This window comes from Salmo salar, chromosome 06, assembly GCF_965601325.2.
Source record: "Salmo salar chromosome 06, fSalSal1, whole genome shotgun sequence".
In the NCBI taxonomy this organism is placed as follows: Eukaryota; Metazoa; Chordata; class Actinopteri; order Salmoniformes; family Salmonidae; genus Salmo; species Salmo salar.
In genome coordinates, this window is record NC_138296.1 from 61,674,887 (window position 1) to 61,689,408 (window position 14,522).

Sequence of the window (14,522 nt, forward strand, 5' to 3'; positions counted from 1 at the left end):
GCACTGAGTCAATTCCTCACGCTGCTGTTTCCAACGTCTTATCATCGACTCATTAAGACCAAGCTCCCGTGCAGCAGCTCTATCTCCTTTTTCCAACAGCCAGATCAATTGCCTTCAACTTGAAAGCTGCATCATATGCATTTCTCCGTGTCTTTGCCATGATGAGGGTGACAAAATGACTACCGTAATCAGAATGATGGGAAGTTTGAGAGCGCTCGATTTAATCTAAACAGTAAACTAAAAAGTTGTTTGACCTTAACCCGTTCGGCAATTTCATTGGTCTAATGAAAGCTTCATGCCGCCAAAAAACTGAGCACGTCACAGAATGTGTTTTTTTTGGAGAGGAAAAAAAATTCAAAGCGGGAAAAATTCATTGTTTAAGCCGCGAGGTTCAAAGCCTGGGAAAAAGGTTGCGGCTTATAGTCCGGAATTTACGGTATGCATTTTTTTTTGTTGAACCCTTTCGTTTGTCTTAAATGGAATGCGGGTACACAGCTCCTTTTCCCATTTAGAAATGAATAACCGTCAGTACCCCTATCTCATTACAGTTGAGGACAAGATTCAATGCAGCACAAAGCCAAGTTGACGAGTTAATGAGAAGGTTGCAGCAGACTGAAACACAGGTTTGTAATAGAAAGTCTTAAGTGTCACTTGTATACTAGTAGTACCCCTTGAAATATGAGGAACATCCCAGTACTTGAAGTATGAGGAACATACCCAGTACTTGAAATAATTGGATACATTGACTTGAATTAGATTGTCATGGAACATTTTTATTTGTACAATCATGAATGATTGATTCTGTCGTGATGAAAAGGCTCAATTGACAAAATTATTACGTAGATTATCTCATTTACATTTTTAGTAATTTAGCAGACGCTCTTATCCAGAACTAATTACATTACAGTTAGTGTAAGTTAGTGTTACCACTTACATGCTTGACATGCGTTTTCACTTTGAAGAATACAACACTGAACACCGAGAACAGCCGTCTGAAGAAGAACATCTGTGCACTCATCAAAACAGCTAAAATGGAGGTTGTGCGGAAGGACGAGGAGATAAATAGGTTGAGCCAAAGGTAAGTGTCTTGAACCTTCATACTTCATCTACACCTGTGAAGTGGTAACTCGTAGTTGGCAGGGTACTTCGTTATTTTAGGGATGTACATCTCCAATGGGGACAGGCAAGAATGAAAAATACACATTTTCTATGTACCCATTAGGTAAATGTATACTTTCAATGAACTCACTGTAAATCTAGGCATGTGAGTAAATTATGTTTAAACTTTTAGTTTCAGGCCAAGGAGGGGTCCTGTAGTTCACCATCAATCTCAAATGAACTGCCTGAGAAATCAAATTCCAACCAGACAGAACCCTACGGGGCAGTCACAACCTAGCCAACCACAAGTTCCAACCAGACAGAATCCTACGGGGCAGTCACAACCAAGCCAACCACAAATTCCAACCAGACAGAATCCTATGGGGCAGTCACAACCTAGCCAACCACAAGTTCCAAACAGACAGAATCCTACGGGGCAGTCACAACCTAGCCAACCACAAATTCCAACCAGACAGAAACCTACGGGGCAGTCACAACCTAGCCAACCACAAATTCCAACCAGACAGAATCCTACGGGGCAGTCTGCAACCTAGCCAACCACAAATTCCAACCAGACTGAATCCTACTGGGCAGCCTCCACCAAGCCAACCACCGGGTCCTAGACAGGATTGTGTTGTAAAGGATCTTAGCCAGCTCCTCTGTAAAGACAGAGATGTGGTCCACCCCCTTCTCCCTCCAACCCCCTCTGATGCAACAGTTTTCCGACCACCTCTTCCTGATGCAACAGTTCTCAGACCACCTCTTCTTGATGCAACAGTTCTCAGACCACCTCTTCCTGTCACTTCAAAGACAGCTAGAGGAGATTCAGAAGCTCCAGTGAAACGCACTGTTAGTAGTTCCAGCCAGGACTCTGTGAATAGACACCCTACACGTGAACTTGACCCGTCAGACGAGCCAAAACAAACCAAGCACAGAGAAGGCAGAGGTGAGAATCCCAGGCTGTCCGACTCAAAGGAGCAGCGAAAATATAACTCCAAGTCAAGCAGATACCCTCGTCTCTCAGATGTTGAGGTACACAGGAGATCAGAGCGGGCTAAAAATCCAACGTCAGACATTTTGCATTGCACTGCTTCCTCTGACCGCACTTCTGAAGGATTGTCTAAAGATTGTGCAGCCTATCAATCAAAAGGTTCTAGTCGGCATTATAAGGAGCTCAGGCGTGATAAGGATGATGATGATGATGATGATGATAGGCATAGTAGAAATACTAAAGACATTTCCTCTAACAGAAAGCATGCCTATTTGAATCAAGCCAGTGTCACTGAACGATCCAGTGAATCTTTTAATCGCAAGGGAGGGACAAGTCCTCCAAGGGACCATCGAAGGAAAGAGGAGAGAAGAAGAGAGGATGAGATCAGAAAAGAAAAGAATCGATCAAAAAAATCAGGAGAAAGAAAAAGCACTTATACAGAGAGAAGAAGAACAAAGGAAAGTGACCAATGCAGTAAGGACAAGACAATGGACAACAGTAAAGTTGGGGGTCAAAAGACGGATGAGAAGTGTGAATTGCTTCCATCTGAGGTTAAAGTGGCTGAGAAAAGCTCTGTAGAGGAAAACGGTTCAAACAGAAAGTTAAGTTTCATGGAAACTCTGAATCTTACCCTGTCACCAGTTAAAAAACCAAGACAGCCTGCTGAAACCAAGGAACAGGAGGGCACACCACCTGAGGAAGTTCCTGAAGACCAGTCAGCGGAAGACAGTGGGCAGCCTGATCTAGACGAATTACTCATCTTAGACGAAATCAACAGCAGTGTGGTAGAGACCGATGAGGTCTTCGAGGACCCAGTTGTACAGCCCTCTTCAGAAATCCCAACGCCTTCAGAACCTGAAAGTATAAACCTTAGACATGCAGACAAAGAACCTTGTCAGGATGCTAACAAAGGTGTGGCTGAGGCCAATGAGCAACCTAAGTGCCAGTTAGAAGTGGAAGACACTATTGTCCAAGATGTCTCAGAAGGTAGGCCTGAGCTGCTGGATGCCACATTGGATCAGAGGACTGAACCCACCACACCAGAACTTCTCAGGAAGGTTTGTGTTTCAGCACCAGACTGTGACATTGTTTTGAGAACTCCACTGAAAACCAGACCTGAAGAATGTGCCTCTGCAAATAAAATGAGTGAGTCTGAGGATTTTACTGCTGCTGCTGTCACTGCTACTACTGTTACTGGGAATCGTGGAAACGATTCAAATACTGACACTGGCCTATCTTCTAACGGATTTACCCCTGAACTTCCAATGGAAAATGTAGTTCTTATTACTGACAATTGGGTGTGTAAGCCAAACGGTAAAACTCCCAGTGCTTTGGTCTGTAAAAGTCAAGCTGTTGAAAATGTGACACAAGGTCCACCTGCGGCTGTCTGTGTGGGAAATCCTGCTGTTGAAGGTGTTCCAGGAAAAGAACAATCGGAATCTCTGCAATTGCCACTGCCTGCCTCTGTTATTTCCAATTCTAGTCTAGATGTGACAGCGGAGGTGCAAGATATTTCCAAGCATGGTGTTTCCAGTACGATTAGCATGGAGGTAATTCCAGAGATCTGCATTACATCTGAGATCGTTAATGATGTCACAGAGATACCTCTGGAGTGTGAGAAGGAGAAAACTGTTGTGGAACAAAGTTCACCGTTGAGCAGCATTGGGGTGTCTAAGGTGAGCAGCACGACAGGAGAGGTTGCACCATCAGCACAGCACAACAGTGGTTTGTCACAGACACCAAAGAAGTCCCCCAATTCTGAGCCAAGTTACACAGAGAATGAAAATGTGAATGTTGAGCCCTCTAGCTCCATTCCATTGGCCCATGATGAGGACTCGATGATGCTTACGCTGAGCAGCCTAAAAGGTATTCCAGATGCCATCAGCCCGCTCACAAGCCCAGTCCGTCCAATGAGGAAAAGCCAGCAGCCGCCATGTCACAGCAAACCTGCTTACGTCAAGAGTCTTCGCAAAGGTAAGCATCACTTAAATGACAATTCTGCCACTTTTCAACCTCGTATTCATTACAGCACCATACCAGTGTCTACATGTACATCTAAGGCGCGTTTCTATGATCTGTTGTTAAAAAGATAAGGAAGGTCCTAAAACATGCTTCTCTGTGACATAATAGGGTAGGATTAATAGTAAAAAAAAAAAAAACGTTCATTTTCAAAGCCTGCAATGAGTTTCTAGTCAGAGGGGAGAGTATTTTCTTGCTCCCCACATCGCAGCGAATCTCATAGTTTTAAAATGTTGCAACTTTTGATGATGTAATCGGGTAGAATTTTCCAACTTTGTTTTCACATGTAGACAATGGTATTGTCCTGGAGATAATAAAATGAGGTTGAAAAGTGGGGGAGTTTCTCTTTAAGATATGTCACTATGGGTATGGTTAAGATTTTATTCATTTTCTGAAAAGTTAAGATGCAGCAATAGCCTATGTTTGTAATCATCTGCCTAATTCCATGATACTGAATTTACTTTGTCAACATAGGCCTACAGGTTATGCCTTTACTTTGCTAATGAAACCAAAATATTGTATTTGACAGAGTTTACCAGTGCTGCTGGGGATCCCAATTCGAAGAAGTTGGATGTGAATATGGAGAACAAGAATCCTGGCCGCTCCATTGCAAGTGCTACACGACAAGATGTGGATCGGGCTTCTGTCCGTTCTTCCAGCCTTGAGGATGAATTGGAGGAGGGTGAAATTCTTAGTGAAGGGGAAGAAACTCCAGTCACGCCAAGTTCTCCAGCCAAAACGGTTAGGCCCACAAGCACTGTTAAAAGTCAACCAATTCCCAAGTCATCCCCTAGACTTTCCAAGAAGTCGCCTGAAGAGAAAGGGAATTCTAAACCCCTAAGTAAAACCTTGATTTCACCAGTTGGAAGCCCCATGTCAAAAGCTCGCTATAAAACTGTTCAACCTCCGTTACCCAAAGCCGCCTTGTGTACCGTGGAGGAGGTTATGGCCATGTTTGTAAAGATCCGCTATGCGTGCAGGAAAAAGTACATGAAGCTTCGTTCAACTTTCTCTAAGGAACGCTTCTGCGGTGTTATGGACATGTCCCTTGACTCTTTTACAGACTTTGTTGATAGTGTTAGCTTTACTAAACTATGCAGCCAAGAAGATGACCTCAAAGTGAAACTGAAGAAAAACATAATGTCTGTTTTGAGTAAGTTATCAAATAATGGCATTGTCAACCGCATCTTTGACCAGGAACCACTTAATATGAAGTCGAAACTGTGGGAATTTGTGAATGTGCAGTTAGACTTCTTATTCAAGGAAATTCAGACTGCTCTGAGAAGTGTTTGCAAATCCTCAAATGGAAACCAGTCTGCAGGAGCCAAAAAAAGGGACTTGAGTCTCTCCAAGCAGCCAGTGAAGTCCCCCAAGCAGCCAGTGATGTCATCGGTGTCCACAGCCTCTAAACTTAAAAGACCGCAGGGAGCGGTACAAAAAACTAATTGTGTGTCCAGAACATCTGCAAGTAAAAGACCGCAAGAGGAATTAACAGAGTGTGTTGAACCCAACATAAAAAGAACCAGGGCTCAGAACCTCCCCCCTTGCAAAACCGGTCTTGGAAGAGGCAAAAATATGAAAATGTCATTTGAAGATGATAAGGAATCAGAGCCTCAAACTTCAGATCATCCTCTTATGCAACCTCCAATGCAACCTCCTTTGCAACACGGGTTAGAGATCTTACCATCAAACATCTCTTCATCTGTTGAGAAAACAGCTGCCTATGTTCGCCGGCTGTCTCAAAATGGCTCACTCCATGACAAGTCTGACTTCGAAATCCTCACAGAACAGCAAGCCTCCAACCTAACATTCAACCTGGTGACAGACTCCCAGATGGGAGAGATCTTCAAGTGTCTCTTACAAGGGTCTGATCTGCTAGAAACTAGTGTCTCAGCTGGGGACAATCAGGCCTGGCCTCTTGGTACTCCTCGGAAAGGAGAGCGCTTCCGAGGCGTTACCACCCCAAGCAAAGTTGGTACCACAAGCAAAGTTGGTACTCCCTCTAAAGTCATTGCCACATGGTCTTCTATTTCACCTTGCAAGTTTTCCCCTCCAAATTCAAAAGTCCAAATTCCACTAAATCCAGCTTTGTTGGATGAGAGTTGCATGTTAGAGGTGCCCTCCAGCCTACCAGAAGACAAAATGACATCACAGTCCAGTGTGTTCTCGCAGAGATCTTATTCCATTTTGGCAGAAGATCTGGCTGTCTCCCTCACAATTCCTTCGCCTCTCAAGTCTGACAATCACCTCAGCTTCTTGCACCCAGCCAGCGTGGAGCCCATGTCTGCTCCAGATAGTGTTATCAGTGCACACTTCAGTGAGGATGCCCTTATGAATGGGGAAGATGCTACAGAGCAGGACATTCACCTTGCCCTGGACACAGACAACTCCAGCGGTGCGTCAAGCGGTGGTGGCAGGACCAGGGAGGCTTCTGTTAACCCCCTGTTTCACTTCAAGCCTCACTTGCCCATGCAGGCAGTAGTGATGGAGAAGTCAAATGATCATTTCATTGTGAGAATACGGCATGCAAACACCAGCCCAGACACCAACTCCAACAACTCAGGTGTCAACTTCTCCAACCTAGGCAACAACTCCACCAGCCTAGTGGTCAACCGCACATGCCTAGGAATTAAATCAACAAGCCAAGGAGTCAACTCTTCAAGCCCAGGAAGTGTAAACTCTACCTACCCAGGAAATAACTCCCCCAACCCAGACACAAAATCAAGCTACCCATGTGTCAACTCCACAAGCCCACAAGTCAACTGCACCAACCCAGGCATCTACCCCACAAGTGCAGACATCAATCCAAGGGCTGTCTCAAGCCCTCAAACACCACCAGGAGAAGAACAACATGGCAAAGACAAAGCTCATCCCACACGAAAAACTCCTTCTAAAACCCATTTTTCAGAGGCCAGTCCTCCTTTCTACCTTTCAACAAGCACCGAAACAGCATCTGCGCTATCTTCACCATGCCTCACCATCGTAGAAGACACACCGGAGAGAGACCACAGCAAGGATAAGACTGGGAAAAAGCGGACAAAGCACCATGTTGAAATGAAAGCAAAGCGGCCTAAAAAGGAGGTGATCCCTGAGAAGATCAAGCATAAAAAGAAGTCCTCAAAAAGTGCCAAAGGAAAGGAGACTAGAAGCTCCAAGAGAGAGAGAAGTAAAGTCACTACTCCTCCCCAATCTACCCCATCACCCAACAGCCTGTCTGCCAAGAATATCATCATGAAAAAGGGTGCAGTGGTGGTGACTTGGACAAGGTGAGTTGGTTTTAACATTCATGCCTTTTTTGTTACGTACCATCTGCATGTTAGCTGTTGGAGAGTCTTCATGTCAAGTGTCATGATTGTCACTAAAACCATCATTTTCTTTTAAAGGGATGAAGACCGAGATATTCTCCTCGCGCTGAAGATGAAAGGTGCCTCTCCAGATACTTTCTCTGCCCTATCGGAGAAGATGAGCAAGACACCCGCTCAGGTATGTCTTTACCTATTTACTGTCTTTGGAGTTTCTTTTTCATAGTAATGGAATTCTATGTTTTTGATATGAGACTAGTAGTTATTGCTGAGCATTAATGTCGGTTCTGTATATTTGTTGAGCTTTTTATTTAATTTTTTTAAGATTGCAGAGAGATTTTCCCAGCTGATGAAGCTTTTTAAGAAGAAGAAGATGGCAAGTTGACTTTCCGGGAATCTTATCATTTTTCTTTATTCAATGAAGATTTCAAGTACTATGCTTTTTTTTTTTTTATTCAGATGTTGCAAGGTCAAGGCTCGAATTTCCCATTTGACGAATGAGCAGAAGCAGATCATCTGAATTTGATCCCTGTAATTGATGGCCTTGGAACATATGAAGGCCAAGTCAACTAGATCTCAAACTGAAATGTTTTTTGTTTCTTTTTGGGGGGTGGTCAGCAAGGATCAGAATATCCTTGAGGTAACATCCACACAGGCTTCAATGTATCATCTCCCCACAGCCTAAATTAGTACAGCTCGTATAAGCTGTTTTGCTTCGTCTGCTGATTTAGCAGATTTGTATGCACTGGTATTTTTTCTTTTTGTTGCGTTAAATCTAATCTACCATATTGATCCTGGGCAATATCCCATATCAACTTCACAACTCTTAATATGCCCCAGCAAGTTTATACTATATGTGGAGTTAAACACTGCTGCAATCATACATTTCATCTAAAGTAATTGACACATTTTAGCAGTAAATGGGGAATTGTCTCTAATACTTTTGTGGCGCATTGCCGCATGTACTAAAGTTACTTTTTATACAACATCTGGGGGGGGTTTGGAAATAAAGGTTGGAACTACAATTCAGGTCACATTTATATCATATTTCATGCTGTAAGGTCACATGGCAGAAAGTACATTTTACTGTACAGTATGTCAAAAGTATTCTATTTTGGATATATATTGTACTGACTTCAAGATGGTCAGTTAAATTAATAAATAAGGCGTACATGTTCCATTTTATGTACGATTCAAGGTGGTATGTTGATAGAAATTAAGGATTTTAAAGGGAACATTTCTTGACTTAGATTTTTGGTTGGTTGGTTGGTTTTGGATGATTGTGAATGAGTGACTACCTGGTTAACAAATGTACACTGTATATTGTACATATTTTGCTTTTGTAAATAAAGTGTATTTATTTAACATGGTTTTGATTTATTAATGGGACTTGAACTCAATGACTACTTACCACCCGAATGAGTAGAGCATATTTTAGGCACGTTCTCAACTGCTGCTTAGGTTTTATAGCAACGGGCAGCATATCTTCTGGCCAAAAGTATAAAAGCTTAATGGTCATAATTCAGCACACTTGTTCTCACTGTAACAGCTGTCATGGGATATTGTTCATTAATAATTAATCCTTCTGGAGGGCAATGTTTCAAGGTAATACATGCTCTAATATAAATATCCAGAAACTGGGCCACGAAGTATGGGAATTGAGGTCAGTGCCTAAGGATGTACTTGCCTTAGCTCACTGAAACAAAGTTGAATGAAGTTGGTTCAAGCAGAGTGATTTGTAAGGACATCTCTTTCATGACAAATCAATGTCATGGAATGGGATCATGGGGTTAGACTCACATTTGGGTGTATTAAAGGGATATTTCACAAAAAATAGGTTTTGTATTCCTTACCCTGTAAACAGTCTATGGAGAAGGTATGACAGCATTGTTTTGTTTAACTGGTAACATTGACTTGCATTTGGATTTGTACCACAAATGCTAAAAAGTTATTCTTTGAAACAGCCAGGTAAACAAAACCAAAGCATAGATTGCTGTCACACCTTGTCCATAGACTGCTTATAGGGTAAGGAAACCAATATGCCATGTTGTAATTTGTGTGAACTATCCCTTTAATGGTGGCTATTGCAACCACACAGTACCATGCGATGTAAAAGTTAGTGTTCAATACGTTCCATAATTTATTTTTCTTTCTAACAATTAAAATCATTAAATTGTTACCTCATTTTTAAAAATCTAAATGGGCTACTAAATATCAATGGCAACAATGTGAACATGTTGTTCTAATTGTGTCATCTGTTATAGTTTTCATTTATTTAATTGACAGAACTTTTGGGGAGGTCTGTTGGTTTGTTGCCAGACTAGTCCAATGCCTCAAATAGCCCATCATGCAGTGAACTATGAGATGGGGCATGACTCATTGATCATTCTATCTGGCCCAATAGATTGTTCATTTTGACTGGGTCATTTGAAAACATTTAGTTAGCAGATTTAGATCATATATAAACATAAAACCAACATATAGTAAAGATAAAAGCTATTTGGAAAGTAAAAATAGCATGCATTTGACATGTATTGACATTCAAAGCTAGGCCATGAGCTGATTGGCACTATTGGTAACGTTACATGTCCTGCTGTGTTGTGTCCTGCCATCAACAATTGTGTGGTAAAACAAGCCCCAGGCCATTGTCCAGTCGCTTGGTGGATCGATCCTCGCAGTCTATGAATCCTGCTTGCAACAGATCGGAGATACACTCACTACAGCGACGCTCAGAGATGGGTCGCCTATCTCTTCAATGGGTGGAAACAAAACGTACGTTCTACCAAATATTCAGGTATTTCTGAAGCAAGTGGAACACACAACCAAGTTCAAATGTAAGTTATTTCTTACTCTTAAATCCTTTATTTTGATCTTACATGCTTGAACAGTCTACATTTGAAAGAGGACAATTGCATTGGAATCATGAAAAATATACACACTAAACTATGAAAAAATTGCTTATTCTGTGATGTATTTATATAATACCATGGCCCAGTGGAAGTTTATTTATGTAAACTCTTTTTATAGCGTAAGGATATGTGACTCAGAAGATGGGGGATTGGAACTTGTTGGGGAGTATCTTAGAAGAGGTACATATTCATTCAACCATCGTGGGAAAAATCTGGCTAACCATCCTTTTTATATTCCGGATGCTCGTTCTTGGTGTGGCAGCAGAGGATGTTTGGGATGATGAGCAGAGTGAGTTTGTGTGCAACACTGACCAGCCTGGGTGTAAGAACGTGTGCTACGACGATGCATTCCCCATTTCCCTAATCCGATACTGGGTGTTACAAATCATTTTCGTGTCCTCTCCATCTCTGGTATACATGGGACATGCACTGTACCGTTTGAGGGCCCTTGAAAAAGAGAGACACAAGAAAAAAGCTTTCTTGAAAGCAGAGCTAGAGGGCGCTGAGCCCATTCATGAGGACAGACAGAGGATAGAGAGGGAGCTGAGGAAGCTGGAGGAACAGAAGAGAGTAAGGAAAGCTCCACTCAGGGGCTCCTTGCTGCGCACATATGTTTTCCATATCTTGACGAGGTCAGTGGTGGAGGTTGGCTTCATAGTGGGACAATATGTACTGTACGGAGTTGGACTGGATCCTTTGTACAAATGTGAGAGATTGCCTTGCCCGAACAGTGTGGATTGCTTTGTGTCCAGACCAACTGAGAAGAACATTTTCATGATCTTCATGCTCGTCATCGCTGGGGTTTCTTTGTTCTTGAACCTCCTCGAGATATTCCACCTGGGAGTGAAGAAAGTCAAGCAAAGTCTGTATGGAAATAAAGGTACAGATGATGAAAGCTTATTAGTTTTCAGGTCCAAGAAAAACTCCATGGTCCAGCAGGTGTGTGTCCTTACAAACTCATCCCCCCAAAAGATGATGCAGCTCACTCAGACGGCCTACACAATGGTTCCGAACAGCCAAGTGGATGCTGTCCCCTTGTACCTGCATTCGGTAGCTCCTCACAACGATGGTGGTGGCACCAACGACTCAGAGCAGTACCCCAGACAGACTGAGTTCCAGTCCCTGCGACAGCTGGGGACCGTGGAGCACCACTACACCCTGGACCAGAGGAACCACTCATGCAGCAGTGATGATTCCAACGGACCTAAAAGCTCAGGCCATCCCAGGCACGGCGGAGCACAGCCACGGCCTTCCCTCATGGCTAGCCATATGGAGATACCAGCAGCCTTGTGGAACCAGCTACGCAAACAGAGCCGGGTCAGCGCTCTGCAGGACTACAGTGACATGAGTGATTCACCTGACAGTGGTCACTATCCCACGGGGAGGAAGGCTAGTTTCATGTCCCGGGGACTCTCTCAGACCAACCTGGATAGTCCTTCTGATAGTCCGAACTCCGGGAGTGGGACGGACACAGAGGCGAAGCGTATAGCCCAAGGAGAGAGCCCACCTATGACCCCGCCTCCAGCCAGTGGACGAAGAATGTCAATGGTAAGTAGACCTATTACACAACATTATTTTTAAAATGGAGGATGTATTGTAGGATTCTCATCATGTATTTCTAAGGCTTCGGATTAAAGATTCGGATTAAATAACTACTGACTAACTCATGTTGCATATTTCAATCTTTCAGAGCATGATTCTGGAACTGTCTTCAATCATGAAAAAGTGAGAACTGGCTGAGGGACCAGAAGGATCTGGGGACCCTGATCACGAAGCAACATTACCCTTCTAATTGCCTAATTGTATTCATAATAACATATGTATTGCGGATGAGCAGTAAGCGCATTAGTATAGTTACACTGAACAAAAATATAAATGCAACACGCAACAATTTCTAAGATTTTACTGAGTTACAGTTCATATAAGGACATCAGTCAATTGATATAAATTCATTAGGCCCTAATCTATGGATTTCATATGACTGGGAATACACATATGCATCTGTTGGTCACAGATACTGTACCTTAAAAAAAAAGGTAGGAGCGTGGATCAGAAAACCAATCAGTATCTGTTGTGACCACTATTTGCCTCATGCAGCACAACATCTTTTTTGCATAGAGTTGATCAGGCTGTTGATTGTGGACTGTGGAATGTTGTCTCCTCTACAATGGCTGTGCGGATTTGCTGGATATTGACGGGAACTGGAACACGCTGTCGTACACGTTGATCCAGGGCATCCCAAACATGCTCAATGGGTGACATGTCTGGTGAATATGCAGGCCATGGAAGAACTGGAACATTGGTGGTCAGCTTCCAGGAATTGTGTACAGATCCTTGTGATATGGGGCCATGCATTATGCTGAAACATAAGGTGATGGCGGCGGATGAATGGCACGACAATGGGCCTCAGGATCTCATCAAAGTATCGGTAGCTTATGTCTACCCATACCATAACCCCATCACCACCATGGGGCACTCTGTTCACAACGTTGTCATCAGCAAACCACTCACCCACACAAAGCCGTACATGCTGTCTGCCATCTACCCGGTACAGTTGAAACCGGGATTCATCCGTGAAGAGCACACTTCTCCAGCATGCGAGTGGCCATCAAAGCTGAGCATTTGCCCACTGAAGTTGGTTATGACACCAAACTGCAGTCAGGTCAAGACCCTGGTGAGGAGGACGAGCACGCAGATGAGCTTCCCTGAAACGGTTTCATCAGCTGTCCAGGTGGCTGGTCTCAGATGATCCCACAAGTGAAGAAGCTGGATGTGGAGGTCCTAGGTTGGCATGGTTACACATGGTCTGCGGTTGTGAGGCCGGTTGGACGCACTGCCAAATTCTCCAAAACAACATTGGAGGGGGCTTAAGGGAAGATAAATGAACATTCAATTATCCGGCAACAGCTCTGGTGGACATTCCAGCAATCAGCATGCCAATTGCACGCTCCCTCAAAACTTGAGACATCTGTGGCATTGTGATGTGTGACAAAACATCACATTTTAGAGTGGCCTTTTATTGTCCCCAGCACAAGGTGCACCTGTGTAATGATCATGCTGTTTAATCAGCATCTTGATATGCCACACCTATCACATATATATGGATTATATGGTTATCGGAGAAATGCTCACTAACAGGGATGTAAACAAATTTGTGCACAACATTATAGAGAAATAAGCTTTTTGTGAATATGGACCATTTTTGGGATCTTTTATTTCAGCTCATGAAACATGGGACACACACTTTGCATGTTGCGTTTATATTTTTGTTCAGTGTATGTTTGCATGGGTAGTTCTAATTTTAGATATGTCACATGCTATCTTTGCAAGAAATATCTGTGGCATCAAATATTTTTTGTCAAAGTGATATGACTGCAAGCTACTTGTAGTGACATTTTGCACACATTAAAATTACATTTAGCTAAAAGACAGTATTCTCATAAGATGAGAATTCAACATTTTGATTGATAATACATGTAAAACATTGTGGGATATGATGATAAACTCCACTATGTACATATTATATCTCAAAATGTAAATATGATTTTTTTTTTAAAAAGCACTTTGATATTGTTTATCATACAGAACGATGATAAAGTTGGAGATGGAAGTGCTCTTCAAACTTAACAAAATGTGAATTTATTGATGAATATCTTGAAATTTTGTAAACCCTGCAATGGATGCTTTAAAAAAATGGATTACAATATCTTCAACACTTGTCAACTTTCTTGATATCGTTGAGAAATCTATAACCTGTTTGCTTGCACATAATGTTTTTCTGGGATCTGATGTACAACTATTAAAATGCAAACATGTACAGTCACATCCAAAATTATTGGCACCCTTGATAAAGATGGTAAAAAAAGACTGTATAAAATATTTAATACCAATACTGAGCTATATTGTATGCTGAAGAGAATTTGAATATTATTTTATTTTATACTAATACATGTGCTCAGAGAACAATATTTTGTTTAACAATTAATATGAAAAAATCTCAAAAAGATATGTGTCAAAATTATTGCCACCCGTTTTCAGTACGTTGTGCACCCTCCCCTTGCAAAGATAACATCACTGAGCCTTTTTCTATAATGTTTTATGAAATTGAAAAACACGTTGGGAGGGATATTAGACCATTCCTCCATATAGAATATTTCCAGATCCTTGATAGCCTTCGGTCTGTGCTTATGGAATGCCCTGTTC

General features: G+C 42.4%; 2 protein-coding genes across 2 annotated transcripts; both read left to right on the forward strand.

Moving 5' to 3' along the window:
* Positions 1–1,648: 1,648 nt before the first annotated feature.
* Positions 1,649–8,775, forward strand: LOC106607714 (uncharacterized). Its single transcript, XM_045720769.2, has 4 exons — positions 1,649–4,063; positions 4,638–7,374; positions 7,492–7,591; positions 7,736–8,775. Exons 1-4 carry the CDS (start codon positions 2,578–2,580, stop codon positions 7,793–7,795), a joined length of 4,383 nt encoding a protein of 1,460 aa, XP_045576725.2. The 5' UTR covers positions 1,649–2,577; the 3' UTR covers positions 7,796–8,775.
* Positions 8,776–10,443: 1,668 nt separating this feature from the next.
* gja10b (gap junction protein alpha 10 b) lies at positions 10,444–11,900 on the forward strand. The gene has a single exon (XM_014205388.3). The coding sequence runs from the start codon at positions 10,461–10,463 to the stop codon at positions 11,898–11,900; it is 1,440 nt and encodes a 479-aa protein (XP_014060863.3). The 5' UTR covers positions 10,444–10,460.
* The last annotated feature ends 2,622 nt before the right edge of the window (positions 11,901–14,522 follow it).